This window comes from Sitophilus oryzae, unplaced genomic scaffold (assembly GCF_002938485.1).
Source record: "Sitophilus oryzae breed Bouriz unplaced genomic scaffold, Soryzae_2.0 scaffold_562_pilon_pilon, whole genome shotgun sequence".
Taxonomy (NCBI): domain Eukaryota; kingdom Metazoa; phylum Arthropoda; class Insecta; order Coleoptera; family Curculionidae; genus Sitophilus; species Sitophilus oryzae.
In genome coordinates, this window is record NW_022147154.1 from 1,880,240 (window position 1) to 1,907,011 (window position 26,772).

General features: G+C 30.4%; 1 protein-coding gene across 2 annotated transcripts in view; it reads right to left on the reverse strand.

The window, feature by feature from the left end:
- Positions 1–1,167: 1,167 nt before the first annotated feature.
- The window catches only part of LOC115887319 (sodium-dependent noradrenaline transporter-like), a 60,225-nt gene continuing 34,620 nt past the window's right edge, over positions 1,168–26,772 (reverse strand). For both annotated transcript variants that reach the window (XM_030906720.1, XM_030906721.1), the window contains exons 4-18: positions 19,888–19,953; positions 18,485–18,703; positions 15,289–15,420; positions 15,171–15,233; positions 13,362–13,551; positions 13,072–13,205; positions 11,528–11,667; positions 10,907–11,010; positions 8,655–8,779; positions 8,479–8,591; positions 7,188–7,328; positions 7,024–7,123; positions 6,805–6,905; positions 2,071–2,238; positions 1,168–2,011 (exon numbers count right to left, since the gene is read on the reverse strand). In XM_030906720.1, coding sequence (XP_030762580.1) covers positions 1,913–2,011; positions 2,071–2,238; positions 6,805–6,905; positions 7,024–7,123; positions 7,188–7,328; positions 8,479–8,591; positions 8,655–8,779; positions 10,907–11,010; positions 11,528–11,667; positions 13,072–13,205; positions 13,362–13,551; positions 15,171–15,233; positions 15,289–15,420; positions 18,485–18,703; positions 19,888–19,953 — 1,895 coding nt within the window. In that variant the 3' untranslated portion in view covers positions 1,168–1,912. The remainder of the gene's footprint in view (positions 2,012–2,070; positions 2,239–6,804; positions 6,906–7,023; positions 7,124–7,187; positions 7,329–8,478; positions 8,592–8,654; positions 8,780–10,906; positions 11,011–11,527; positions 11,668–13,071; positions 13,206–13,361; positions 13,552–15,170; positions 15,234–15,288; positions 15,421–18,484; positions 18,704–19,887; positions 19,954–26,772) is intronic.

A 26,772-nucleotide genomic window follows, 5' to 3' on the forward strand; every position in this document is an offset into this window, starting at 1 on the left:
TACATTACATTATTACTATTTTTATTTATTTTCTTTTTGGCAAGCTCTCTTGTGGTTCTTTTTGATCCTTCCTTATCTAAAAATATATTTTCCATGGATCGAAATATTTGACAGCGAAGGCAGGGCTGTCAGACATTTCGACAATAGAAATGGTTTTATGTACAGTTTTCTGGCATAGTGTCAACTTCGTTTAAAAAAATTGTATCTATAAATAACAGTAATTTAGACGGCATATTCATTACTATACAGGGTTGCATTAAAATATATAATTCAAAAATTCAAGAGACGATTCCTGAAGTTGAAAATAGTTTGATTAAAAGTACTTAACTTCCAAACTAAGTGTCAATAAGTTTCCGTCAATAAATCGAGAGTCGAGATTTTAAAAATTGTCAGTATATACAGGGTCCGGCAATAGTGCGTCGGGCATCTGTACCTCCTAGAATAAGAACTTGGAAAAAGTGCTGACCTAAAGTATGTACTAGGATGTATTTCAGAAAAATATTTTACCTTCTACAGGGTGGCTCAAAAAAGTGTGACTGGATCGGGATGATTTTTTTCAAATGGAATACCCTGTATATTATTGCATTTTGGCTTCTATTTCGATAGTTTCAGAGATATTAAAAAATAAATAAAAAATATATATTTTTCAACCTTTCATAAAAAATATTTTTAAAAATACAAGAACTGTCCTAAAATCAATTATTTATTTACGTTAGATGGTCTGTACTTATTTTGCTATAAATATCGTGATATTAAATCATACAGGATGTTCAAAATTCTACGCCAAATTTTGTAAAATATAAAATAAATTTTCTTCGTTTTTTTAAATAGATATGTATGTATATTATTTGTTTAGAAAATGGAGAATTAAAAAATAAATATTTTTTGTGTTTAGAGTATTTCAAAATTTTTAACGGTTTCGCAGATATTTGCGGTTTTATATTTCATATAGCCTTTTCCATAGTAAACCTTTTACCGTTGAAAGAGCCATATGAAATAATACTGCGAAAAATGTTCATTTTTTAATTCTCCATCTATTAAAAGAATAATATACAGGTTTAAAATAACGAAGAAAAATTATTTTATATTTTAGGAAGTTTGGCGTAGAATTTGGAACACCCTGTATGATTTAAGATTACGATATTTATAGCAAAGTAAGTACACACTATCTAAAGTAAACACCTGATATAGTTTTGATTTTAGGACAATTCTTGTATTTTTAATAATTTTTTTTAAAAAAGGCTAAAAAGCTTAGAACTTAAGATTATGTTATGTTATGTAACGTGATTATGTAAAGCTTTACTTAAGATTATGCAACGTGATCAGAAAGGAAGCCAAAAATGTAATAATATACAGGGTATTCCATTTAAAAAAAATCATCATGATCCACACACACTTTTTTGTCACCCTGTAGAAGTTAAACTATTTTCCTGAAATACATCTTAATACATAGTTTAGGTTTGCACCTAAACAAAATTGCTAATTTTTTTATTATAGGAGCTACAGATGCCCGACGCACTATTGCCGGACCCTGTAAGTTATCTTGAACTAATAGTTGATAATATGTCAATGTCAATATATTTTAAACTTCTTCAAAAATATATCCAGGAATCAGCTCTTCGAACTCTTGTTGCACATCCTGTATATCTCACTACAATCTAAATCTGAGCAATAACGTACTATATTCGAGGATAATACAATTCTTTTTTTTTGTACAATTACTTCTAGAAGCAGATATGGTTTAACACAAACAACAAAAAGTGTACAGTAAAGGACACAATTTTTTTTTTTTTTTAATCCTTTTTGACTGTACAGTTTATAAAATTTCTCTATTTTCCAACAAATTAAATAAAATAACGCCCAAGGCGTAATGTAAATTTTTACAACAAACAAAATTCCACATTCAACTTCTTTAAACATACAACCAGTGCTTAGCTTTAAATCTTCTGATTAGTTTGCTTCGTCTTATGTCATCGTGCTCTTCGACTGGTGATATGGACAATGCTACCCTCTAGAAAAAAATATGTTTATATAAAAAGGAACACTATTATATAAGTGCTAAGTTGGTACCTCTTTAAATGTACCTGGTGTTTTGCACAACTGTATGATAGCTCCGATGGGTATCATCATTATGGATGATAGGGCCAATGTCCAGCCAACCCATTCTGCCCACGTGGGATAGAAATAGTCATTGTATACAAGAGGTTGATGGTACAAGAGACCAAACATCACGACACACTGAAAAATTGTTTATGATAAATCCTCAGACAAATAAAATAAAAAAAAACTACCCAAGATATACAAATCAGCAGCAAACAACAGGTTTGTTTACATTTTCTTTGCATATGTTGGGTTTTGTGTATGTTTATGGATAAATTTGTTTATTATGTTACATAGTAGCATTTATTTTTATTATACCAAAAAAACTCGGATAGATCAGTATTTTAAGAAATATCATATTAGTATCGTATATTAGTATTAATTCAGGGCGATTCAAAAGACATCTGTCATCTCTCGTGGACAGATTCCTCATGTAAAAATTAAATGTACTTTTCATATCAACATAGGTTCGATTCTGATTCGTTTTGTTCCTATATAGGGGGTTAAAATCTTATTTTTTTTTCGATTTGTTATAATTTTCTTCCAAATGCTTTTAGCGATTCGAATGAAATTTTGAGTGTAAAAGTAGTTACTATTAGTGCAACATACACTCATCGGCACGAATAACGGGCACCTTATAAATTTCTTATATTATAAAGTTTTATACCGGGTGCGTCTCAAAAGTGGTTCACCCCCTATAACTTTTTTATTTTTTCAGATAAAAAAACGAGATTTGATACGTTAGTATATGGCATAAGTTGAGATTGATGGACGTATTCAATTGTTTTCTGTCACTTCCGGTTTCACCGGAAATGACTACCTACAACTTTTGATTTATAAATGGCACCCTCGGTATTTTTTTACTTTATTAGATTAAAAATGACACTTTGAATCAAATTACATATCATATATCAACTTTTGACATATTCGCTAAAAAACAAATTGTATTTTAAATTTCAATCTAGAGTGCCATGACTGTTAAAAACACTAATTTTTAATCAAGGAGCCTTGGAAAAATAAATTTGATCGTCTAATGTTTTTAGTGTCTTGTCTTCGCGGGTTAAAAGATGTCTTAATCGTATTGTTAATAATATCTCAATTTTTTCAAATGGAACGAGGGTGGCTCATTAACATAATTTGAAAAAGCATTTTTTTACGAATAATTTGATACCAGACACTTGGTATTTCGAGTCAAATTGTCGTTATGAACTGCATGTTACAATTTCAAATAAACCATATGCGAAAATATCAAAAGTTGACATATGATATGTCATTCTATTCAGAATGTCATTTTCTATCGAATAAAGTAAAAAAATACCGAGGGTGCCATTTAAAAATCAAAAGTTGTAGTAATTTCCGGTAAAACCGGAAATGACAGAAAACAATTGAATATGTAAATCAATCTCGGTTTATGTCATATTCTAACATCAAAATAAAAACACTAAATCACCACAATACACGAAAACACTTTTACTTTTACACTGGACGCGCGTTTCGCTAACCATGTTAGCATCATCAGCAGATGATTATAAACTGATAAAATGTGTTTTGGTGTATTGTGGTGATTTAGTGTTTTTATTTTGCTGTGTAACACCAAAGGTTCCAACCCTCAACTGTAATATTCTAACATACCAAATGTTATTTTATCTGAAAAAATAAAAAAGTTATAGGGGGTGAGCCACTTTTGAGACGCACCCGGTATATTGCGCTCTAGTTAACCGATTTTGATGATTTTTTAAGCTATTTGTAGCTAAATTATTTGACTTTCTAGTGTCTCTTTCTAGATTAAAAATGAAGGTTAGTCAATTATACGAGTGTAAACAAAATATTGTTAATTTGGTGATAGTTTGAAATACCCTGTGGAGTACGTTAACAAATCAAGGAATTTCGAAAATAAATTTACCATCTAGGTGTCTCTTTTTTTCGAAAGTTTATTTTTGGATTCATCTCAATAGCTTTATTTTTTTGGAGAGATATTCGCTTTTAAAGAAGACACTAACATGTTTTCGTATTTTTTACAGTGAAACCGTGACTTTGCTTCGGTCCTTGTCAACACACCTATAAAATAATGGCAATGATTTATGTAATGTCACTGTGTTTGAAAAATCATCTTATTATTGTCTACTGGGCAGATACTCTAGCACAGGGGCGGGAAAGTGAAATAGCAAAAGCGGTTCCACCGTTTCCACGGAAATCTCGAATAAAATAGTTCCAGCCCTAGCCACTAGGTGGTAGTGCAATTAATTTTTAGGTTAAGAAGTTGCTACTAGTTTATGCCATATGGCGTTAAATCATAATTTTTTTTGTAGTTTCCATAGTTTCCAACGACCATTGTCATATTATTGTCAAATTCACAAAAAATGTTGTCGTTGTCATAGCGCCGATCATAATATTATCAAATAAATGATTATCAACATATACAAACTAAAATATATAGGAAACTGAAATGATACCGTCTGTTGGAGAATTCAGTGGCGCCATGCATCGGGTCGTTACAGAACTTATGATAGAATTTTATTTTATTTTACAGGAAACTTTACATTTTAACTACAGGTAACTATGTTGTTTTGTCCACTCTAGCGCCATCTATTATCAATTTTTTGGAACGTAATTTATTTTTTTGTACAGAAATGGGTAATTTTTCTTCTATTTCTTATTTTTTAATAAGAATAAGTTACTCTAAATGCTACATCGCTCCATTATATCGTATTGTTCTCAAACAGGTGGCGTTTCATTTAGAATTAACTTATCCTCATCAAAAAATATGAAATAGAAAAAACAGCTATATCTTATTTTTTAAACAGCACAACGATACTTGTTATTAGTATTGTTGAATTTGTGTAAAAATAACATTTAATAATCAAATCTAATTATTTTAGAGTAAAATTCAATAAATACGCTCATTTAAAAAGCCCGCGCTTCAATCCATTTAAAACAAGCCCTACTCAATAGATGGCGCCACTTCTGTAGGACCACTTTTCAGTATGGCAGAGTCCATTCTTTTTCTAGCTAGGTATATTCTTTGCCCTAGCAGATATGGTTTTAAGTTCAAAAGTTAATATCTACCATGATCAATTAGAGCAACAATAGCAGAAGACACTTAAAAGAGCACTTCAGAAGTTAAAACCATCTCTACCTGAGTAAACGTCAATAAACAATAATATGATATTTCAATCACTCTGACATTACAAAAATAATAAACACTATTTTATAGGTGTGTTGATGAGAACCCAAAATCAGTGCTAAAATGCGTTAAAATGTACGGTCTTATTGAAAAGCGAATATTTGCAATAAAAATAAAGCTATTATTGAGATCAATCAAAAACAGAACCAAAAAAGATGTAGGTACCTAGATGATAAAATTATTTTTAAATTTCTTTCTTTGTTATATTCCACAGGGTATTTCAAAGTTTCACTATAATATCAACATTTTGTTTTTCCTCGTATAATTGACGGATGCAAACTTTCATTATTAATTTAGAAAAGGGTAATAAAAAGTCAAATAATTCAGCTAAAAATTGCTTAAAAATCATCAAAATCGGCCCATTAGAACAAAATATATTAAACTTTAAAATATAAAAAAAATTAAGGTGCCCATTTTTCGTGCCGGCGAGTGTATTTTAATGCTAATAAAGTATCGAAATATTCACCAGTGACGTGCGTATGGGTTATCACTGGAATATTCTTTAAAAAAAACATGTGCGCTACTGACTTTTTTACTATTGCTAGTAAAATTGTGTAGATCGTCTAATGCCGATTAAAAGTTGTCTCTTAATATTTTGTCGATTTGGATTTTCTTGATGCGATAAAAGCGATTTTATTAAGTTGCCTTAATCCAAGTCTAATAGCAACCTGTAGCAGCATTTAAAAAGTTTTAATGTCATTAAGTGACTAAAATGTTAAATAAGTACTAAGTGATTCCTTTAAAAAAAAAATATGAATAAAAGTTCCTATAAACATGGATGCGAATATGCATAGTTTTAAAATTACGGTTAAAACTTAAAAAAATAGATCTTTTTTAATTATTTTAAATATACAGGGTATCCCAGAAATAAGTGCAAATATTTTAACTGGTAGTATAGTTCAACTCCAGAAACACGCCTATACGGTTTTTTTTCGTGAACATTTTTTTTTGAAAATTCGACATTTTTTGAAAATTTTTTTGGAAATTTTTTTAGTTTTTAGTTAAAAAACATAATTTCTTGATTATGTGTCAACATAGGTATTAGATTAAATTTACAAGAAAAAAATCCAGAAAAGATCCAGTGGTTCTCAAAATTTTAGCAAAAAATCATTTTTTTTGGAAATTTTCAAAGTATTACTCCTTAAATTACTCCGTTATTTTGGATTTATTTGAAAAACGATAAAGAAAAAATATGTTTCTTTTATCGAGATCTACCACCCCTTAAAATATTTGCACTTATTTCTGGGACACCCTGTATTTCTTTTTTGAATTTGATGTAGATAGCGATCAACATCAGTGTTATAAAGTTACAACCAAATAAGTAATTTATGACAAAATGCCAAGATACAACTTTTAATCGGCATTAAACTGCCTACACAATTTTGCTAACGAGAGAAAAGAAAGTTGTCTCAAACAGTACTGAACATAGCAATAGTATTCCAGCTTAATACGTGTCATTATGGCTCTTACTCTTGTTTTTTACAACACCCTGTATATGAAAATGGGTATATTATACTTACCACAATAAAGGAAGGACTGATAAACTTCCAACATACCCTCCAATAAATCCCTGGTTTTATACCAAGCATGGCTTCAACATCCTGTGTCATTCTGTCCAACCCTGAAGAACAAAAACGTTAATATTTTAATATTTACATTATAAAATTTTGAATATATAATCTTCATATTGTATTAATAATTAATAAATATTATTTTGTTTACGTTACAAGTTTATTTACCATAAAACCATGAAACCGCTATTGCTTCAAACAGTGCTGAACACAGCAATGATATTCCAGCTGAATACGTGTCGAATAAATGAAACATATAGATTCCACCCTATAAAACATATTTTCTATTATATTATTGTATTTATTAAATTACCCTAGATACTGATACTTACTGGTGTAACATTGATTAACGCCACAGAAAATGATGTTATAATTACAAACAATGTAAAAACCTCTCTTGCATATTTTCTTTCTCTAAAGAACACCGAAAATTCGTCCATCAAACCCGTAATCACACACTCCAATCCACCCATCTAAAAAAAATATATCTTTCTATTTATATCAATACCGGGTCTTCTTCAAAAGTTGCTCACCACTTGGTATGTTAGTAGGTATATGACATGAGAGAAGTGGGGATTGACTGACGTATTCAATTTGTTTTGTTCACTTTCTCTTTTAGTGGAAATTACTTCAAGTTTTGATATTTAAATGGTACTCAGTATTTTTGACTCTTTTTTGATGGAAATGAAATTTGAATAGAATAACATACCATATGTCAACTTTTGACATTTCCATTTAAAAATAGCAACTTAAATTTCAATTTAGAGTGCTATGACCATAAATGTCATAACAATTAAACTCGACATACCTACCACGTGGTACCAAATTATTCGAGAATTTTATTTTCCAAGTATGCTAATGAGCCACACTCATTCCATTTGAGACAATTGAGTTGTGATTGAAAATACTATTTGGGAATATTTTAGCCGACCAGTGAATACACGAAAAACATTAGACGATCAAATCTAGTTTTCCAAAGCCCCTTGATAAAAAAATACTGATTTTAATACAGCCATGGCATTGTAGATTAAAATTTAAAACGCTAGTTTTCTTAATTAAAAATGTCAAAAGATGACAAATGATATGTCATTCTATTCATGATTTCATTTAAAGTAAAATAAATACCGAGGAAAATAAATACCATTTAAACATCAAAAGTTCTAGTCAGTTTTGATGGAATAGGAAGTGACCGAAAGTAATTGAATACGTCATTCAATCCCGATTATGTAAGTATGTAATTGTCTTTATTTTCCCCAAAAAAAATCAAGAAAAGTAGCCTTACAATAAACTAAATAAAATTTTAATATTAGGAAAATATAACAGAAGAAAACAAATTTAGTGGGAAATGGACCAAAATTCAAAATATAAAAATTAAGTTCTGCTCTTTCATTTAACTCCAGAAAAAAATAAATAAATAAAAAACCCAAATGTAAACAATCGCAAAATTATTATTAAACAATATAATATGATATAGCAACACAAATACTATTTTATTTGTGTTGTAATTTATATTTATGTACTATAATAATATACCAAATTTGGTTTTATTATCTAAAAATGTAAAAAAGTTATAAAGATGAGACACTTTTAAAAAAATACCCAGTGTAAAGATATTTTTTATACCGCGGAGTCCACTCCCAACATGATCAACATGAAAAAGAACAAGACTGACCAAAGATGAGATCCAGGAAGTGTAGCTACAGCTTCCGGGTAGACTTGGAAAACTAGTCCAGGCCCTAAAAATACAATTATTTATTTATTTTTCTGAAAAACGAAACAATTTTTGTATGTCTTATTACCTTCAGTGGCTACATATTTTATGTCTACTCCTTGTTTGTGTGACATATAACCTAAATATGTAAAGATGACAAACCCGGAGAAAAAGCTAGTAAAACAGTTTACTATTGTTGTGATAATACAGTCCCTTCAAAAGAAATATTTAATTAATTACGGAATAGCTATTTATGTAACAAGTTGCGAAATGAATGTGTTTTCAGCACGGGACGCAAAATTGTCAATGGACAATGCGTCGAGTGCTTAAAACACTCTTTCCGCAACGAATTTCATACAAGATTTTTTGTGAAAGCGGATAATTTGTGATTTTCATGCTATTATTAATATTTATTTTAAACATTTTTTAAAATGTTCTGGTAATCGGTTTGTAAGGCATTGTTTATGCATTGTTTAATGACAAAGTTCTGTCAGGTTCCAACGTCGCCGTATTTTCTAAAAAGTTTTGTGAAAAAATGAGTGATAATGACGACTCTTTGGATATTCAACAAGCTGCTGAAACTGCGCTATCCACGTTAGTGCCCGAGAAGTCGAAAAACTTATACGAGACCACCTACAACAACTTTGAAACCTGGGTCACAGAAAAACATGTTGAGAATTTCACAGAAAAGGTATTGCTAGCCTATTTCCTGAAGTTATCCACTACCTTAAAGCCGTCAACTCTGTGGAGTAAATATTCGATGCTTTCTCCGCACCATGATTGACCTGAACAGAGACGTAGATATTAGCAAATTCACAAACCTTATTGCATTTTTAAAAATAAAAGCTTCCGGATATCAGGCAAAGAAATCAAAAGTATTTACAAAACTGGAAATAGAACGCTTTATGAAAGAAGCCGATGACAAAGAATTCCTGTTAGCTAAAGTTGTAGCTCATCTTTGATGTATTTGGAGCATGTAGGAGGTTCTACTTTTCTATTTTCAAATCACGTTTTTGACCGTAGATGTCATTAAAGATTGTCAGTCATTTATATTAGTGTGAAGATTCCGAATACAAAAACTCATTTTCTAAGAGTGTTTACGATTACTGAGGGACCAATAAATGGTATCAATTTCTTACATGTATTTCGTAAGTCAATATTGTGTATTTTTTTTTATTATTGTGTATTTTATTTTTTAATATTATGTATTTCGTACGCAAAACTTCGAACACTCAATGTGACACATCAGCGATTTTTCTTGACGTATCGAAAAAATCAATGCTATACCCTGTCAGTTGGAATAAGTACAATTGGGGGTATACCAAACAAGATAGCGAAAGTTCTTGGACTCACCAACGCCATTGAATACACTGGTTATTGTTTCCGGCGCAGCTCTGCAACAATGCTGGCAGATTAAGGAGCGGGCATAACAGTTTTATAGCGACATGGGGGTTGGCGATCAAGCTCGGTTGCTGAAGGTTACATTGAAAATTCGAATTGAATAAAACAGAAAACCGAAATAGCAAAAAGATTCATGGGGCAGAAAGATACGCCAAATAAGAAATTAAAAGCAGTTTACGTAGAAGCAGAAGCTACCAGCATTGCCAGTACAAGAAATTTACTTATTCCAACTCCTACAACTTCCATTTCTCTTAGAGACGAAAAGTTGGATGCCTCTTGTATTCACTTTAATAATTTAAATAATTGTACCTTTAAGATTTATAATAAATAAATATTTTTTCTATGACTAGCCTAGAAAATGCAGTTTGACACACGGAAAACTCGATCTGAAATTGGCGTTTTGCAAACTGTTGTGTGCTAAGGATTTAGCGCACGACATGTGTCTTAGTGCACACAACATGTGTCAATTTTAACACTTTTAACCTCCAATGTTTAGCTGAAACGCCAAACGCAACGCAGCCATCAGAAAAGTGTCATCATTACATCGCAAATTATTCCACAAAACTGACAAAAACTGAGTGAGTCTGCTGCTAATTTGTAGTCGTAGAAAAATAGCGTAAAAAACTCGTTCGAAAACTTCTTTGTACACACGTTCGATTTGTGGCTCTTGCCTGCGGCTCGAGCCAACAAACTATCGAACTCGTGTGCAAAGCGTCGATTTCGAAACTCGTTGTTTCGAAACGTTTCATTTTTTACTTTTAGGCACTAGTGCCTAAACAAGTGTCACTTTTAGATACTGTGCCTAAAAGAATGTCATTTCAAATCTCAAATAAATATCAAAAACTGTCAATTTCGAAACGCTTCTAATTTCGAAAAAAAAATATTTTCTCAGTATATTGCACTTTGCACTAAAATTACTAATATATGAACTGATCTTACCTGTAACAGTTATTGTGAAAAGTATTATAACTAGCATAAGAGAGGTGTACCCCAAATCCAGCACCGACAGAGTAGAATATTTGCACAGCTGCGTCTACCCATACCTGAAACAATTCAATTTCTTTTATTTTCATAATAATCGCCCTAAGACGACACATACACACATGTGCTAAAAGGAAAAAAAAAGTAAAAGGAACTCGAGAAAAAATTCTCCAACAGTAACGAATTTTATACGGTACAAAAAAGAGCGCACAAATTCAAGAAAAATAAGGTTATCTTTACTCGTTTCCCACGATTCCCCTATTTTTTGTTCTTTTCTTTAGGCCAGAATTAAATTCAAATTGCAAATCAGCATCCAATAGCAAAAAGGGAAATTTAAAAGAAATAAAGACTGCTTGTAAATGTACATAAATGCTTTTACGTGAAGTATAAATAACTAACGTAAAGCATTAAAGAAATAAATTGTTCCTAAAATTTAGTTTAAGGTATAAAATCTGCAATCTCAAAATCCAACTGAATAGAATCAAAAGAAACAATCTTTGTTTATATTTAATAATATAAACCAAAAAAAAAATAATAAAAATTATGACACAATGGCATTATAATATCTGATAAACTCACTTGAGTTTCTTTTAACTTTGATAGTTCGGGTTTCAAGTAGTACGAAATGCCCGACAAAGATCCAGGTAACATTAAACCTCTAACTAATAGTATAGTAAGGACTACGTATGGCATAGTCGCAGTTACCCATACCACTTTTCCTGAAACAAATAATTATACTTTTTAAATTTTGACATATAGGGTGGTCCGAATTGTGTTCGAGAAACTTCAGCAGCATGTTCTGCAGATAAAAATAAGTACAAAAAGTTCGTATATATTTATGTCCTAAACTGCTTCGAAGACACAGGGTCTGGAAGTTTTATTTTTATTTCGATTTTTTCCTAATAATTTCTGATCTGACGTTGATATTAGGATAAAAATTGTGTCTGAAAGTTTTTTAAAATGAGAAATTTGATTTCAATGCCAGTATGACTTCTAGTTATAGGAAGCGCTACGTACATATTTTTTAACTGATTTGAAGAGTAATATTTTTTCTTCTGTACCTGTATAAAACTAGCAAATGAAAAAATATAAATTTTCGCCATTTTTTATATAAAAAATCTCTTTCTTGGTATTTCCGACTAGTGGTTCCGACTAACCGTTCTCGAGATATTTGGAATATAAACTATCAATACATATGTCATTACTGACAAAAAATTAACATGTTGACTAGGTAGTTATTTGACTGAAATGAATTTGAAGTTTTGGAACTATTTATTTTTTTAAATTAATTATATTTTTTTTAGAAAAAAATAAAACATTTTCTGTTGAATCTTTGACACAAAAGTGTTTTAAATGTATGATTTCAGATACTGTTACATTTTTTTTAATAACTGTTATTAATAACTGGATTCCGTGCGGATAATTTAAAGTCTTGTTTATTTAAAAGAGTATTTTTACTAAAGAACTACTCGTACAACAAAAAACTATATAACCTTAAAAATTAATTATTACACTTATATAAAAGCATTTATAGTAAGAAATTCTATCTTCTATTCGTTTCATGGTCGTAGAGCCGTGCCCTTTTTTTGTTAGAGCTTTTTTTTGTTACATAACTATCTAGTTCACGTGTTCAATTATTGTTATGATTAAATGTAGTGATTATGTCGATTCCAAATATCCCGAGAACCATTACTCGTAGCAATTTTTACCAAGAAACCTATTTTACGCAAAAAACGGCGAAAATGTATATTTTTCCACTCAGTAGATTTATAGAGGTATGGACGTAGATTTATAGAGGAAAGTTATTACTCTTCAAACCTGTTAAAAATATAGGTGGCGCTCCTACAAATAGCAGTCATTTTGACATCGAAATCAAATTTCTCATTTCAAAAAACTTTCCGACACCAATTTTTATACTAATATCAACGTTAGATCAAAAATTATTAGGAAAAAAATTGAAATAAAAATGAAACTTCTACAACCTGTATCTCTAAAACTAAGCATTTTAGGACATAAATATACACGAACTTTTTTACTCATTTTTATCTGCAGAATATGCTACTAAAATTTTCCAAATATAATTGGAACCACCCTGTATATGTATGGCAATAACGTCAGTTTACCTGATGATTTTACCCCCTTGAAAAGAGAAACGTAGAGTAAACAGTATATCATTATCAAGCAAACTACCAACTGCCATTTTGGATATCCCATTTCATGCAGTCCATCACTCCATTGCATTTCGAGTACTGCACGACTAAAAATAATAATACGTTTATAGACAAATTGTTTTTTTACGAATTTTATCTTATTTGGTTGGCAACATTAAAACCGTAAAATTTTTCGTACCGTGAAGAAACACAATTATGAGAGATGTGTATAACTATGAAATGTAAATGCATTTATCACTTACTGAAAGAATTCAAATGCTGGTGTATGTTTTGTCATTTTATTGTTAGTTGCGTTTAACAATACAACATATGTCCTGTTTGTATCGTTTATTTCACGCGTTTCCCAGCACAGCTCTGTATTCCAAGAATTATTACAATGCATCCAGGGTAATTCTTCAGAGATACTTGAGCCCAAATAATATAAAGCCCATGCTAAAAATAATATTCTACTAAATATTAATTCATAGGTATGTATAGAACTTTTTTCATCACAATGTTAAACTGTAACATTGTTTAATAGAAATATAATTTCACACATTTGTATGTAGATTTTTATATTTACTTCAGTAAATAATGACACGAAGAAAACCAAGTCTCGGCTTGAAGGTTGATTCTCACTATACCTTCCGTTTCCATTTCATATCCATTCCGTATTTTTTATTGTATTGACGCTATACGTAAGCTTCCGTTCCGTATCAGTTCCATACTTTTTATAGTAGAATTTATATCATTACGAAAGTTTTATTTTAAAAATTTGTATCTTTTGAAAAAGGTAATAGATTTAATTAAGAGTTGAAAGAATAAATAAATATCAGCAAAATTTTAACAAAGCTGGTACAAATGTAAGAACTTGACAATGCTGTTTCCGATACGCTTCAGTCCGTTTTGGTTTGGTTTGGAAAAGGAAAGGATATGGAACGGAAGGGAAACGGAATGGATAGTGTGCATTGTCCTATTCATTTACATGATATATTATTTTATAAAAACGGAAGGGAGCTGATATGGAATATATAGTGAGAATCTACCTTAATTCGTCGACCATGACTTTTTAGGCGAATTGTGTATCTTTTGTGGAGTAGTTGTAGTCTAAAAAACTGTAACACCGTATTCGGCCAGCTTCAGCCGAAAAAAATGGCCCCAAATAGCTGAAAATCAGTTTTTTCTTGAAATAAAAATTAAGTTTACCTATAAAAATGGTCCTTATTATTTTTTAAGTAGAATTAATAGTTTTCGAGATATTCCGCCTCGAAGATTCCTGAATTTTCTCTCGAAGTCTTAACGGCTCCGAAGATAGATTTCATAAGCGTATTATTGATTGATAGAACAATAAAATTGTTTACGTTGGTTAGGATTTAATATTAATATTTTTTGATGATTCAATTTTTTTTTAAATATTAATTTTTTTCAAAACGTAATATTTTTTGATGATTCAAAATTAATTTAAAAGGTAGAATCAAGAGCTATCACATTTTAGAATTTGTTGGAATTTTGTCATATTTTGACAAATAAAGTATTATTAATATTTTGATAATAAAAAAAACAGAAAACATTCCTTCACCCAAAATTTTTTAGATTTTTACAAACTTATTTATATTTTCACTAATGATAGCTTATTTGTTAAGATTTATTTAACAGTTGTTTTAGAGTCTCTGTAAGCAACTCAGGAGTTCGTTCGTCAACTACAATAATTATTGTTGTCGTCAATTACACGTTTTAGTTTAGTTGTAGCCGCATAGACTGGATAATATTTCTAAATAGGAGAAAATTATTAATAACACACTTATGTAATCTATCTTCGGAGCGTTAGGGCTTGGAGAGACAATACAGGGATCTTCGAGGCGGAATTTTTCAAAAACTACTAATTCTGCGTAAAAAATGATAAGGACCATTTTTATAGGTAGTTACTTAAGCTTAAAAAATTACAATTTTTCCCTAAAACTACTCCCCAAAAGGTACACAATCCGCCTAAAAAGTCTCGGTTGACGATGAAGCCGTGATTTCAACCTTCATTTACTGGACTAATTTATAGAAACCTGTAATCATTATCTTACCTAAAATTACGTTGTAATAAAATGATACATAAAATGCTACCAGTACTGCACAAAATCCTACACCTGAAATTAATTATTTTAATCCCGTAACATAAAAAATAATCCAAAAATGGCTTACCCTTAAATAAAGGGCATATTCTCCATATACTAATAGGCCCCTGCCTATTAAATTGTCCTAAAATCAACTCCATATAAAACAACGGAACTGCTCCAAAAACTAACATTAATGAGTATGGTATTAAGAATGCTCCTAAAAAATAATAAAGCGGATTCCTCAGATCATTTTATAATAAAATCAAAATTATAATTTTAAAATTTGATAAATGTATGATTAAAAAATTTAAACTAGAGAACATATTTTCCTTACATATTAGTTTCTTTAGTCGTTTTATCTCTGTCGAAGGTCGAGCCAAAGTAGAGCCCATTCCTCATTAAATACAGAAAAGAAATGTCGTAAAGTGATCTCACGCGGAAGTTAGAAGAGATAACAAAAGGAGAGTCATAAAAGTATTAATTATGCTGGCACTGACTGACTGAAGGCACTGTTCCAAATATTGACCCAATCAGTTTAAAAAAGAAAGTCAAATATTGTAATTAATTTTAATTTGCATATTAACCTGTTTGTTGATAATGTTGTTTCTTTGATAATGCATTGTTCCCTAAAAAAATATATTCTCTTATGATTGATTTCATTATAACTTGGTTTAACAAAATCCACCCTTCAGTAAAGTTAATTATTGAGAAAAATAATAAAATGATTGCTTATCCGTCTCTAGATGTATACTAGGGCTGGCATTTCTGGTCTCGGGTGCCGATTTTCGTGTGTACGAAGAGTACGGTCAACACGCTTAACAAAATAAGATGTACTGAATAAAGACAGAAGGCAAGTATTTTCCCAAATGCGCATGGAATCTAGCATCAGATTAAGTGGTTATGTAATAAATACTTCGTATTTTTGCTCTTTTCGACTTACTAGATTGCCATAGCGATTCACTCCTATACATGTAAACGCCGATACAAGGTTTTTCTTGCCAGCAGGATATTTTGGCGTCAAACAGTGATTATTCGTCGTTTTCTAAAATGCCCAGTTATTTCGCGTATTGCCGATACATGTAATTTTTTAATAGAAACATTGTTTGGCTTTGGATCTCAGTCGTTCCCGGTAATGACTAAATATTCCAGTGAAAGACAGTTTTATACTTTTTTGGGCAGGCCTTAGGGGATTACTGAACTTAATCAATAGTAAATAAACAAAATAAGAGTAGCGGAAAAAGGGGCCAAAAAAACCCTACATATATGCTTATTCTCTGCATTAAGTTCATCAGACCGAAGGGAACAGCCATTCGACGACCGGTTTCGGAGATTTTTCTCCATCGTCAGGCCGACTTTGCTGTAACCCTCGATCTGACCAACGAAAAGCAGAGAATAGCATTTGAGTACAATAAGTACTACTATGGCAAGAGTGCTAGACGCTCTACGCCATCTAGCGGTAGCCGTGACAATCACAGATCGTACCGCCAAAATTATAACCAGCGGCCTAATGGACAAACATGCTTGCTTCATCCACGTTACCGTAGATGGAGATAAGAAGGCTTAGATAGGGTATATATAATAAATAAGCAAAATTAGAGTAGCGGAAAAAGGGACAAAAAAAATCGAGGGTTACAGCAAAGTCGGCCTTACGATGGAGAAAAATCTCCGAAACCGGTCGTAGAATGGCTGTTCCCTTCGGTCTGATGAACTTAATGCAAAGAATAAGCATATATGTAGGTTTTTTTTTAATATTAAGTTTCTTATAAAATAAGTTTAAATTTCATGACATGTCTATTCCTATATAAAATGCACAGAATATAAAAATAAATACATTCAGTGATAAACCCTTCAAATAGGGTTACTAAAATGACTCAATTAATAACTGTGTCTCACTGAAATAATTTCGTTATTACAGGGAATGCCAGAGATCCACAGTCAAACGATGTACCATGTGTATTTCAGGGAATGACGGATTTCAGTGTATGACGCCGAAATAAAAAAGTTTACAATGAAATAAAACGCTAAACATACAGATCGGACAAAAATAGAATAAAAAACTTGGGATTTTTGTTTAAGTGGAAACTTAAAGTATGTACGAGGATGTATTTCAGGAAAAAATATCTTAACTTCTATAAAATGGCTCGAAAAAGTGTGAGTTGTACGGGATGATTTTTTAAATGGAACACCCTGTATAATATTGCATATTTGCCTGCCTTTCAGATTGCTTTACATACTTCTAAGATAGGAGTACATATATTTCGATAGTTTCAGAGATATTAATAAATAAAAATATATATTTTTCGGCCTTTCCTAAAAAATATATTAAACATACAAGAACTGTCCTGAAATCAACACAATATTAAGTATTTAGTTTAGATAGTCTGTACTTACTTTGCTATAAATATGGTAATCGTAAATCATACAAGATGTTTTTCGCCAAATTTTCTAAAATATAAAATAATTTTTCTTCGTTTTTTTTAATGGAACACACAGTATATTATTACTCTTATTATATTATTATTTTGTGTTTAGATAATTTTTGCGGTTTTATATTATTTTATATGGCATTTTCCACAATTAATTTTTATCAGAGTCGCCCTATAATTTTTCTCTTGTATTTTTCCGTTGAAAGAGCCATATGAGACAATACTGCGTGTATCTGCAACCATTAAAAAAATTAAACACTTTAATTAGAAAAAATGTCCATTTTTTAATTGTCCATCTAATAAAAAAATAATATACAAGGCATTCCATTTAACAAAAAAAAACAAAGAAAAGTTATTTTATATTTTAGAAAGTTTAGCGTAGAATTTTGAACATCCTGTATGATTTAAGATTGCGATACCTAAATTTAAATACCTAATATAGTTTTGATTTCAGGACTGTTATTGTATTTGTAATATATTTTAATGAAGACTGAAAAATATATATTTTTTATTTATTTATTAATATTTCTGGAAACTATCGAAAAATATTTACTCATATCTAAGGATAATCTGAAAGGAAGCTAAAAATGCAATAATATGGTACCATTCGTCGAAATACCATTTAAGAAAATTATCCCGATCCACTCACACTTTTTTCAGCCACCCTATAGAAGTTAAAATATTTCTATGAAATACATCCTCGTAAATACTTTAGGTTTACACTTAAACAAAATTCCCAAGTTTGTTATTTTAGGAGCTACATATTCCCAACGTACTATTATTGCCGGAACCTGTATAGGAGTCTTTGAAACAAAATATGTTTTGGGGATTTATATATTATGTATTTTCATTTACCTCCACCATTTTTGTAACAGAGATAGGGAAACCTCCATATATTCGCCAGGTCAACAGCAAATCCTATGATAGAGAGAAGAAAATCAGTGTTGGAACCCCAAGTTTCCCTGTTGTCATCCGCCGTAAAGGAGTCTGGATCGACTTCTCCAGCTTGGCTTGACGTTGGGGAGAGTACAAATGATTCTCTTTCATCTTCTTCCAGTTGGACATGAAGATCTTCTAAAATATTAGATATTACTTTATAATTAACATTATTTGAATAAGTTGAATAATCACAAACCAAACCACTAATAATTATTGTATTTGCATTTCTTGATATAATCAGATTAAAGTGGCTTGCTTGAGCAATTGGTCGAAAACAGTTAAAATTATATCTATATCTACATTTTTTAAGATTGTTTCTAGATATTAGTATAAAATGTAAGAATATAAGGTTATTTCGGTCTGTCTTATTAAATGATACTAATTTATTCATTAATGCCCCTATATTTCGTTAGTGCTAACATCATCAGGAAGTACCAAGCTGCAAGAAAGTTTATTCTCTTTTACAAAGCAGTTGAACAAACAATACATATACCGGGTGCGTCTCACAAGTGGCTCAGCCCTATAACTTTTTTATTTTTTCAGATAAAAAAAGATTGATATGTTAGTATATGACATAAATTAGGATTGATTGACGTATTCAATTGTTTTTGGTCACTTCCTGTTTCACCGGAAATTACTACAACTTTTGATTTTTAAATGGCACCCTCGGTATTCTTTACTTTATTCGATAGAAAATAACATTCTGAATAAAATGACATATCATAGGTCAACTTTTGACATTTACGCATATGGTTTAATTTAAATTGTAATATGCGATTTATAACAACAATTTAACTCAAAATACCAAGTGTGTGGTACCAAATTATTCGCAAAAAATGCTTTTTCCAAATGTGCTAACGAGCCACCCTTGAAACCACCCTTCATTTGAAAAAGTTGAGATATGATTAAAAATAGGATTTGGGCATCTCTTAAACGGCCAGGACAAGACACGAAAAACATTAGATGATCAATGGCACTCTAGATTGAAATTCGAAATATAATTTTCTTTTAAACGAAAATGTCAAAAGTTGACATATGATATGTCATTCTATTCAGAGTTTCATTTTCTATCGCATAAAGTAAAAAAATAGTGTGAGGCACACTCCCTTTTAACAATTAAAATTTGTCATCTTTTCCGGTGTAACAGGAAGTAATCAAAAACAATTGAATACGTCAATCAATTCTAATTTATGTCATATACTAACATACCAAATCTCATTTGAAATGTTATTCAAATAAATATTCATAAAAGGGGTGAGCCACTTTTAAGACGCACTCGGTATACAAGATAAGAATTTACATACTACATTTTCACCTACTTTTTCGTAACGTGCATGTGATGACCATATTCGTCGAGGTGCTGTTTAATTTCGACTTTCCCTTGCCTGAAACAAAATCCGAATTAGTTACTTCCAAAACTAGTTAAATAACTTTTCTCCAAATATATAGTTATAGAGAGAACAAAGGACCTCTTATTGTTCGACCGCCCATTATTTTCATAACTTTTCGCGCAGTTTTCTAAAATGCCCTTTAATTACATCAAGCTTCTTTTCGAAAAGCTCCTTTAAACTTTCATCAAAGTTTATTCCACAGATTGGTTGTAGCAGATTTCTCTGCCCGCACCTGAATGTTAAAAAAACTTACCAATTTTTGTACATTTTTTTTTAAAACCTATAGGCTTATAGGATTATTTTATTTGTTGTATTTTTTGTTTTGAAATTAAATTTTATGTAATTTACTAATTAATTACATAACTTTATTGTATATGATTATCATTTATCTTTAACTTTTATACAAAAAATACTAATGGATAGTATTAAATATTTTTTTATAGAGATGTATGCTTATAAAAAACTTGTACTGAATAATTAATTGTAATTGAAATAATTATACAAAATATACTATTTTAGAACTAAAGGGGTCAAAGACGTGAAAATGCCACAAAATGGATAAAGGCGAGAGATACCTATGAACTTTTTTATTGTGAAGTAGGGCGAGCCGTCTCAATTACATGTAAATGAATAAATTTGCGCTCAGGTATTTCCAATAGCGGTGCCTGCTGCCTGCTGAGAATCGACGATATAGAATCGTCTTGAGAGGATATTGGGTGTTCAGATGTCAGAAATTGTGATTTTTAATATGATTTCGGTTGATTTTCAGTTTCAGTGTTTTTATAATTTAGGGGTAAGTATATTATTTTAATTATGTTTATATATGGAGCCTTCTTAGAAGGTAATAATTACTTGCATTTTAATTTTAGCGACTTTTATGTAAACATAATTGTTCTATGATTTCTATAGGCTTGGTGCATTTCAGTTGATTTCAACAAATTCGGACCGTAGTAACGCTTCAACGGCCGAAATCAGAAATTATCATTATGTACTTTACGCCACGCGCCGCCCTTAGTCATGTTAATAGCATTAAAATAATATTGAAATCGTGGTTTTGTTATAAGATTTAGATAAGTATTTTAGTTTTTTGCTAGTGCAGTTATTGACACTATAAAACACTCAGGTACGAGGTTTGTGTGATGTAAAGCTACGTTTACACGATGCAAGTTTTGCTTGCGCAAGAACTTGATTGCAAGTACTTGCTTGATGTCAACTGTGTTTGAAGTAATTGCTCAACTGATTGTACAAGAAAAATTACTTTGCAAGTAAAGTTGATCGACGGTCTACTTTTCTTGCACGCTAGTAGGTACTTGCAGAGCAAAAATTTTACATGTAAACACGTTGTCAAGTTCTTGCAGTAGCAGTTGCACGAAAAAATGGCCCCAAGCAGGTTGTCTCACGACCAAATTATGAGGTTTTGAACAATTTACGAAAAGCACGAATGTTTGTAGATCGTTAGAAGAGTAGTACACCTTAGTGTACAGGGTGTCCCATTTTGGTTGAAATCATACGGTATCTCCGTTACTCGTGAAGATAGAAGGGTGCGGTTTTTACAAACCTGTGCCACTTTTTTGTCAAATGGAAGATGCTGTCAACAAAATTTTTACAACCCTTTTCGTTTCTGAGCTACAGGATCTTTTCGAAAATTTTGCAATTTGGGACCGCCCCCGTATCTCCGTTATTATGGATGATATTGAAAAGGTGAAAAACTGACTCTTATAGAACTTTTTACGTAGAATACAGTGGCGTAGTCTGTTTTTCTACGAAAAAAATATTTTTGAAAATATGAACCAAAGTTATGTTTTTTCAAATGGAACACCCTGTATATTTATAAATCATATGATCCGCTTTGATATGAGCTTCTCAAATATATATATATCACTCTCTATTTATTTTCACTATTTACTGCAATATTTAAAATATATCATTTTCTTATTAGTAGGCCGTGATAAATAACAAAATCAAAATGGTATTTACTAAAATAGAGATGCACATATTAAAATTTTATTTGGAATTGATATATTTTACTTTTGAACTGATACCACTGAACCTCTAAATATATTTTTCTCTTTTTGATAACTGAATTTATTATAATGGGATGGGTTTGCAAATATTTAAAAGTTTGCATTATTGAAGCATTTTTCAGGTATTCAACATCGTATTAGTTGCCACGATATATTTAATATTTCAAAAATTCCTAAAATCAGATATGGAGAACAGACAAATCCGAGAATCAGGGAGGCCATCATATGGGTACATTGGTTCCAATTCATTGATTTGAGAAATAATAATTTGATTTCAACCTAATATTTTCATTGTAAGTTAAGTTGTGAGGGGGAGCCCCATCTTGCTGAAAGTATATTTCACGTAAATTAGCTAAAGGAATATTTAAAAGTTCCCATACGATAGCTTCCAAGATTTACAAATAGCGGTAGAGATTTAAGTTTCCCTAATATACAAAGAATTAATTAGTGGCTCTCAAAATAAAACAAGAGACAGATAGCAGTATTACTCTTAAAAATTCCTTAGTTTCTTTTATTATCAATCATGGCCTGCTAAAAAAATGATCTTTTAATATGTTTTTTTTTAAATATTGCCTTAAATAAGGAAAACAAATATCGAGTGTTATATATTTTTGAGAAGCGTATAACTAGCCAGATCATATAATTCATAAATATACAGGGTGTTCTATTTAATAAAACATAACTTTAGTTTATATTTTTAAAAATATTATTTTCATAGAATAACGCACTACACCACTGTATTTGACGTAAAAAGTTCTACAATAAACAGTTTTCACCGTCTCAATATCTTTACCAATAACAGAGATACGGGGGGTGTTCCAAATTGCAAAATTTTCAAAAAGACCCTGTAGATCAGAAACGAAGAGGGCAATGAAAATTTTGTTTACGGCATCTTCCATTTGACAAAAAAGTGGCACAGGTATGTGCAAACCGCACCCTTCTATCTTCACGAATAACGGAGATACCGTATGATTTCAACCAAAATGGGACACCCTGTACAGTATAGAAATCAAATTATGACATGCTGCCTCTGAAAGAGTTTTGGAATAAACAGTTTTTTTCCTCAGATTTATCGATGGTTTTACCCATACTCTTGTTTTTTGATTTTTTTTAACAAAGTACGCAATTCATCACTTAACGTATGAAATAAAATATTTACACCACATTTAACAATTTCTGTGGTATTCATAGTTCTTGCACAATAACTTGACTAGTGTAAACATACAATTTTAAAATGCTCAGTTACAAGTACTCGCAAACAAGTATTTGCGCAAGCAAAACTTGCATCATGTAAACGTAGCTTAACGCTTTTTCGGGAAGGAAAAAAATAAGTGAAAAAGAATTCGAACTAGGCATCGTGTTGTGGTTGTGACAAATTCAAATATTAATAAAATTGCCAAAAAAATGCTAACGCATAAAGGAGAGCGTAATTAAGGCATTGTTAGGTGCAATAACATTCAATAACTCAACTTTCCCGGATATTCAACTCTTCCAAAACAACATTTTATAGGTTCATATTTTTTCACTCCGATTTGATCAAAAAAAAAATAAATTCAAGATTCAGGCAGTTCGACGAAACAAGTGAGTAAACAAAGTGCTCGTTACATAATCAAAAAATTAAATAAACATACCACGATATACTTTGAGAGGATAAAATATAATTTGCAATAAAGATATACGTTTTTTAATCAACTAGATTAAATGTTTTATGAACATCCTCTAAAATTATAATTATGTAACTTTAAAAAAAAATCGTTAGAGACAAAATATCCCAATTATGCCCCAATAGCAAAACCGGTGATTAAAACTATGCTCCCTACCGTAGTTGAACTAATCTAAAAAGTGTTTTAACTGGAATAATGAATTATAATACAACTTAGACCTTCTGCAGATATCAAAACATTCACCTTTTTATTTTCATTTTTAGAATTTTTACAATTTATACTTCCTAACACTTTTAGAATAATTAAGTAATAAATTTTTTGTATACCCGCCATTTAAACCTGTGTATTTGTATATATCAATTGTTTACGATATTCTCCGATGGTGGCAGCACCGGCGGAGAATGCACCAAGCCCATATCAACATATCTGTAAGTAGAAGACCGTTTTAGAGAACCCTATACATCCATAGTCTCTAAGTTGACTGTTTTAATTAGATGCCTTTATCTTGCATTTTTTTTTTCATTTTGTATATAATGGCAATTTTGTTCCAATTTTGGTTAGGAGCAGGATTCCAGTAAGGTTCTTCTAGCAAAGAAGAAATGACAAAGAGTATCTTAAATAAAAGTTCTGTTTTATGACTTTTTATTAACCTTTATAATAAATATTATAATATAGACGTGTTTTATTAAATTTATTAATATTTACTAACGCTTTGTGAATTTACAAAAGTAATTGTGAATATCACTATAATAAAATATTTTAATTTGTTTGATACTCTTTAGTAATAGTACAAGAAATTGGCGTTTTTAAAAGATATATTTATAATGAATAAGTAGATTTACTAGACACATAAATACAAAAAGAATATTGATGACACTTTTTTAGCTTTAAAATATGTATACAGGGCGTCCCAGACTGAGCGTGCATTAGAAGTTTCTAGAGAACCACATTGTCTAGATCGGAGATTTTTTGCACATCATTGTTTTACAACGAGATCTATCGATTAAAAATATTTTCAATATGGCGGCACTTCCGGAAATACTGGAAGTTGACAGCAACTTTCTTATTTTAAATGGGTGCCCCCATTTTTTATTACATACCTAAATTCTCATTAAAATTCTATGAATACTGATGTTAAACAATCTATATCTACCATTAACCGTTTTTGAGAAAAAAAAATATTTAAAATTTTTGGATGAAAAATATTACCTGTCAAAAAAAATTTTATAGCCTAAAAGTCAAACTCAGTGATTATCACAGCCACTATGACATAAAGAGAAGACATGTGGCTATCATCATGGCCATTTCAAAAATTAAATTGTTCAAATGTCATATAATAATGACGGTAGCTGTCATGGAATTGAGCGATTAAAAAATTATCTTAAATAATTTTTTGCAAATTGAAACCCACTTTTTTTATTTCACTAATGGAAAGGTTTTTCAATTCGTTACTTTCTAACTGTACATGTTCCTATACCTAAAATAAATCGTTTTTAAGTTATTTAAGATTTAATTTGAAAACGTATATTTTTCTTGATATTATCTAGCTTCCTTTGACATTAAGTGACAAACGGTTAGAAAATTTATTTCGAAACGAATTATTTGAATTTCCTATATTATAAATACTGCCTGCCTAAGAGTTTAAAAAGTGTATTTATAAAAATATATGTGATATTTTCGCTTTTTAGCTTTGTCTATAGTGATATCTAATAGTTGATATTATTATTAATAATATTCTGTATGATCGAAAAAAAAACAGCGCAAAGTTAGTTCGGAAATGATGCTGCTTTTTGCACAAAGCGTCACAATATGAAATGGTCAGATCTATTGTTTTACATCACTTGACGTTTAAAGTCATAGGCTACTGGTTAAAATCAAGGAAAATATACGCTTTAAAACTAAATCTTAAATAATTTAAAAACGATTTATTTTAGGTATAGGAACATGTATAGTCGAAAAGTAACGAATTGAAAAGCCTTTTTATTAGTGAAATAAAAAAAAGTGGGTTTCCATTTGAAAAAAAAATGACTGATGATAATTTTTAAATCGCTCAATTCTATAACAGATGACAGCTGCGGCCATTATTATATGACATTCGAACAATTTAATTTTTAAAATAGATAGCCACATGTTTTCTCTTTATGGCACAGTGGCTGTGGTAATCACTAAATTTGACGTTTAAGCTATACATATATTTTTGACAGGCAGTTTTTTTCGTTCAAAAATTTTAAATATTCTTTTTCTCAAAATCGGTCAATGTTAGATATAGAGTGTTTAATATCAAAATTCATAGAATTTTACAGAGAATTTAAGTGTGTAATAAAAAATGGGGGCACCCATTTAACATAAGAAGGTTGCAATCAACTTTCGGTATTTCCGGAAGTGCCGCCATATTGAAAATATTTTTAATAGATAGATCCCGATGAAACTATGATGTGCAAAAAATCTCCGATCTAGATGTTGTAGTTCTCCAGAAACTTCTAATGCACGATCAGTCTGGGACACCCTTTATATGTACTTAGTAACTTTTACCCTCAAATTTTCATTCGAAACGCTAAAAGTACTTGGAAGAAAGTACTTAAGAAAATTATAAGTAAGTAAGTTTAGTATTCAAGTACTTAAGTACTTAAGAAAATTATAATAAATAAAAAAATATTAAGACTTTAACACCCTGTAGGTACAAAACAAAGCAGAATCTGACATATTATGTTGATTTGAAAAATAAATCTTATTTTTTACATGACTTGATTTATATGTATTTTATAATTTGAGTTTTTGAGCATAAAAATATAACCAGTTAACATGTTTCACCAATAGTTATCAAAAAAAGGTCTTGAGAAAACAAATAATATTCAGATAATACTGACATTTTCTACTAAGATTCTTTCAAAAATCAATTATATCATATTTATAACAACCCAATTATCGGCTTTACCGTGTTAATTAATATTGGCGTTACTTAAAATTGCTTTGCCTCAATTGCAATCAGTGGACACTTAGCACGGTGCGGAATTCCGGAAACAATCTGAAGCACTTTCAATAAAGATATCGATTGCAGTACAGTACCTGCATTCAGTTCCTTTTTGCATAATTAAATGATGTCCTTATTGTTAATTTTTCTAAAA